Source organism: Fulmarus glacialis, unplaced genomic scaffold (assembly GCF_000690835.1).
Source record: "Fulmarus glacialis isolate BGI_N327 unplaced genomic scaffold, ASM69083v1 scaffold17558, whole genome shotgun sequence".
NCBI lineage: Eukaryota > Metazoa > Chordata > Aves > Procellariiformes > Procellariidae > Fulmarus > Fulmarus glacialis.
The window spans coordinates 39,766-45,093 of record NW_009226506.1 but is presented as its reverse complement, the minus strand read 5'-3'; the positions used below and the strand labels follow the sequence as shown (position 1 = coordinate 45,093).

At 48.4% G+C, this 5,328-nt stretch overlaps 1 protein-coding gene across 1 annotated transcript; it reads right to left on the bottom strand.

Annotated features, from left to right (window-relative positions):
* Positions 1–4: 4 nt before the first annotated feature.
* On the bottom strand, positions 5–5,024 carry IGSF11 (immunoglobulin superfamily, member 11; the record flags this gene model as incomplete). The annotated part of the gene is made up of 6 exons (XM_009582835.1): positions 5–260; positions 971–1,121; positions 1,353–1,475; positions 2,476–2,631; positions 3,430–3,637; positions 4,861–5,024. Coding segments are annotated over 6 exons (1,058 nt in total), but the record flags the coding sequence as incomplete, so codon positions are not given.
* Between the last annotated feature and the right edge of the window lie 304 nt (positions 5,025–5,328).

The following is a 5,328-nucleotide window of genomic DNA, read 5'->3' as shown; positions in this document are numbered from 1 at the left end:
GGGGAGCTGGGGATGGGTGGCCACCGTTGGCATAGACGGGGCGGGTGCTCGTGCTCCCTGAGCGGGAGAAGGGGGGCTGGTGGGCATCGTTGCTGTTGCTGAAGCGGGTGAAGGAGTCTGTGGCGTGGTTGGCTTTGGGGTCGTTCCAGTAGCGGCTGTTGTAGGTGTTGGAGGAGGTGAGGGTGTCGTTCTCTGACGAGGACGCATCGGCATGGAATGTCTTTGCAGTGGAGGAGCATTTGGGTGGCAGGTCGTCCTCCCTGGGAAGGAGAGGGTGTGAGGGCACATGGAGGATGCTGCCCCCCTTGCTCAACATCCCGCACCACCACACCCTGCTGGGGTCAACACCATCAATTCAAGGTGAAGGACAGCACCAACATGAACCAGCAATGCTCCTTGGCCTGTTTGCTCATCCCTCTTTGCAGGACCTACCTCTGTGCACACTAATTGGTCCGTGTGCCTACTGCTGAGGCAAACGACCCACGCTCGTATGTCTAGGGGGGCAAAACCAGTGGCTGTCACAGCCAGTGGTACTATGCAGGCAGTCAGTATGACTGTACCTGTACAACCAATGAAGCTGATCCTCAGGGGAGCTGCAGGAAGCTACCAGAGGGAAACACTGTGGCTGTAACACCAGAGAAGATTGTATCTCCAGAGTATCTCCAGAGCTTTTCAGCTATCACTGTCTGGTATTGTGGGTCAGGATCCCCACCATGTGCAAAGTCACTCTCCTACAGAGCTAACAATGTCAAACCAAAGCTCTCAATAAAGGCAATACTGAAAACAAAATCTGTCTTTACCATTCTTCATTTGCTCCCTCCTTTTTCTGGACAGATACGGACATCTTCCCCTGGCCCAGGGGAACACACTCAGGATTAGCAAGAGTGAGATTTCTGATTGCCTTCCTACCAGCTGCTGCTTTTGCTGGGTGATCAAAGATCCCTTGCCATCAGCTTTCCCTGACCCTTACCTTATCTCATTGGGAATCTCCTCCTCTTCTTCTTCTTTGTGTTTATTTTTCCAGTAAAACAGTGCCACGGCCACCAACACAATGCAAACAACGAGCACAATGGCGCCTGTGGCCACTGCTCCTGCAATCAGGCCAATGCTCCGGGGGTGGGCTGTGGGGACAATTGAACAGAGAATGGAGAAGAAATCAGAGCTGGGCTGTGGTCATCCATGAGCATTTGAAGCTACCGTGGCTTGGGAGGGGGGAAAGGCAACGTCCCCATTCCAGGGCACAATGATCTTCTGATAAAGAGGCACATGGTGGCTCACAGCAAACATGGTTACACACTTTACTGTCACAAGACAGAAGCAGGTGGCCAAGCCTCCCTTAGCAAAATACTTACGTGCAATGACTTGCAGGTCCAGAAGGCAAGTGCTGGTTCCAATGGCATTTGAAGCCACACATTGGTAAAGACCTGAGGACACAGTGCTGATATTTCGGAGAGTGACAGTGCCCTGGACTTGGTCTAGTCAGAGAGAAAAGAAGGATTTAAATCCCTCCCCCCCTTGATGAAAACCATGAAAAGGCAAAGGCAGCAAATAGAGAATTTTGGTGTGAGACTCTTAAGAGAGAAATAAATTAGGAAATAACCTTGAAATGGAAGCATTGTGCACACACACACACAAGATTAGGCCTTAAGGAGCTTACACTAGATGTTTCTTTTTCTTCTTATAGATGAACTTCTGCAAACGAACGCTTGGGACTCTCAGCATTGTGTGAGAAAAGGGAGGAAAGAAGAGATGTGCAATTACCTCTACCCAGATCTACCTGTTAAATTCAATCCCGCCCTGCAGAACCCCTGCAGTCCCATCCCGGGACTGCCCACCCCCTGCTCTGCCAATTTTCCTCATTCCTGAATTATGTAAAACTTAAATGCTTGCGTATTGTTAAAATACAGCAAGATAAAGAGCAAAAGTACAGCTATCACTACTTGGTCAGGACACCTAGGCTAAGAAATCTTATGGATCAGACTTGGGGCTGGGCAATACCCGATCTGATCAGAGCCTTGCTTTTACACACATCTGAAAGGCAGCTCTGGCAGCAAATTATTGGAGAACAGTGACCTCAGTGTGAGAAGCTGGCAGTATTTTCCTGGCATGATTCTGGCTCCCTTCTCCCAGTTTTCAATCTATGAGCCTTTCATTTGGTTTAAAATGCAGGTGAGTCGGCAGCTGAAATCTCCAGCCACATGCCAACATCTGGCAACCATGTTCTCTCTCTCCTATTTGACCAGACCCTTGTTCCTCAATGGGGAACATAGTTCTGTACCAAAAAAAACCATGAAAATTTAAGGGGCCACTGGAGGGTACCTAGTCCACCGTGGACTCTAGGAATCTTCGTTCCAATAAAGTGACCATGCAAGTGATGGCAGACACTCAATGAGCCATGCCACCTCTGGCGGCTAAGACAAAGGAAAGCCCAGGCTGTCACCTGGGAAATAAGAGGATAATTAACAGAACAAGCACCTTGTGTGGCAGTTGGGGGCAACTTGGGAACATTGTCCAGTTTCTCCCAGAGGTATGTTGGCCGGGGGATGCCTTCTTCTGAGCTGCAGGTCAGTGTGATATCGCTGCCCACGTCCAGGGACCCCTGGATTCTGCAAAGCGGGGCAGAAGGAGGAACTGCGAGAGAAGAGGGGAAAGCAACAGCAGGTCAGGAAATATGACCAAACAGTGGAGTGTAGGCTCTTTCTGGACATGCGCTGCTGGAGAAAACAAGGACACTGGCATAAGCTGACAAGGGGACAAGAGGGAGGCAGCAGACAAAAACCCATTAAGGTTTGGGGGGTGACAATTCCCAAAGATTCCTGACCCACCAGCCCATCAAGGTTACAGACTACTGCTGATTTTCACAGGACCCAGTACTCTTAGATCCCTCCCTAGAGAAAAAGAAAGTGAACATTTCTGTGTTTGAGACAGCAAGGGTGGTGAGAGCTAACAGAGCTGCAGACAGAATTTGCTGTGGTGGGGTTTTGCTTTCATATCCCTATAATGGCACACACTCTGGAGTATTTAACATCCTAGAGAGCATCCAGTACTAATTGCTTTCACGAAAAGGAAGCAAAGATCTAAAATAATTCTCTTCTTCTGTTGCTATGCGCAAAACTCTTATGGTCCCTTCAGCTCTCCAGGATGCCTTTGTACTTTATTCATGCTTCTTTGCAACTCCACATCACAATGCTGCCATAAAAGCCTTCTCTCCACCATATTTTAAAACTGCATTATATGCTACCTGCATATGAAGCCTATGTGCCCTACAAACTCCCATGATACCCACAAGGCAGCCCAGCCCTCACCACAGGATGTCCATGAGCTCCAGTGCATACACTACCATATTGCTCTGCTGTGATGCACTATCATGCACAGAGGATCCCCTTGTCCCTGTTCCTCCCCTCTCCCCCATAATCCCAATAAACACACCCAAGACGGTAAGTCCAATGACTCCAATATTCCTGACACCTCGGTCGGGAAGATTGTTGACCAAACACTGGTATGTGCCAGTATCCGATAGCTGAGTGTTGTTGATGAAGATGGAGGCACTGGTGGTTGGCATTGTCACAGCAAAACCCACTCGCCCATAGAACTGGGGTGCGCCACCAAAGATCTGACCCCCTTGGTAGAGAATAACCTGGAAAAGAAAGAAAGGCTCAAACAACACTCTCCAGGAGCTGAGCAAGGAGGAAGAACAGCAAGCAAAACATGGGCTTCCAAAGCCAAAAGGACCCGTTCCTAAAGCATCTCTAAATAACCAGACCTCAATATACAGTTGTCCCGGGCAGACCCATCCTACCAGAAGTGTTTTCTCTAACAGAGGAACACACTCTGTAGCCTGTTTTATGTCAGTAAAAATGTCCACAGACCAGATAGATACCCAAGTCTTCTGGCATAGCTGGATTGGCAATACCAGCCTGCTTCATATAATAGTCATTACCCATCTGGACAGGATCAATGTAGAGAGGCAGAGACTCTGCAGGTCAGTGAGTACTTTGCTGGAAAGCACCTGCCCAGTGGACAGTATCATTTTGAGTCTCAGCCAGTAAGATCCTGCCATGATTTGACACTGCTTACTGAAGATCATTGGGATGAACTGAATGACAGGCAATGCAACCCTTGAATCTGCACAGCCTCTACCGGTCAGACAGCTTATATAGCAGCCTGTATTCCGACCAAGTCCCTGAGGAGCAAGTACTCTGCAGTGCAGGTTCTCATAACTGAATACCAAATGTGATGGGGGCAGTGTGACCCGAGATAGAGGCATTTCAGAGCACCGGCGTTCTTCTGCTGTCAGAGTATGTGGGCAAAAAACAGGCCAGCAGATCTCAGGTTATGATTCTTGTGCCCACCACAATAGACTCTCATTTACTAATGTTCATAAGAATGGTCTTGCATAAGCAACAGGCAGTGAAAAAGTAAGAGGGGAAGTAAAAGGGGACATGAGTCTATGAGAGGCCATGTGTTCTGGCACATTTTGCACCGATTTCACAGGTTTAAGCCTGCAGCTGCCTCCATATCCTCCAATCCCATATCCGGGGCACCAAAACCTGGATTACATCCTGTGCTCTTTTGAACACACAAACCACCAGAGATCCAGGGTAACCGTACAGTATCACATATACCTGCCCCAATTGCACATCCAGCCAAGGCAGCCAAGGACACAATGTGCATCAGTTAACAAAGCATTGAAGAAATCAGATTCATGTAAGATCCAGAGGGCATGTTCAGCAATGAAGGGAATGTTCTGGGACAACCAGAGACTCAGCATTGTAAAGGGACTACATCCAGATCAGCGTGAAAAGGGTAAGGAAAAGGAAAGCCCCAAAGAAATGCATGTTTCAGTAAGAAAGGACCTACCTGCTGAGGCTGGTTGGCGTTAGAAAGAGGAATGACCATCCAGATGACATTAAGGTTAGTGAGAGCAGCGTTAGTGGTGAAGGTGCAGGGCAATACTGCTGTCTGGCCTCGGGCAACCTGGATACTCCCTGAACTGACTGACACCTCCAGAGGACACACCAAACCTGGAAAGAGAAGGACATCCAGTTCAAGCATTTCAGGAGAAGGACACCCAGTTCAAGCATTGCAGGTAGCCCCATACACATGCAGTTCATGACAGCAGCATCCTGTTGTTACACAACTGTCCCTTACCAATTACCCTACTTAGGCTAAAAAGAATTATATTCCTCCCTCAACAGATCAGGCTGCTCTCAGGAAGACATTTTTCACAGGCAAATGCAGATAGGTGGACCTTTTAAGTGAGAGCACTTTAGTTTCAGAGCCTCTGAAAACAACAGGTTTTGTTTTGGCAATGGGGAAAGATCCGGA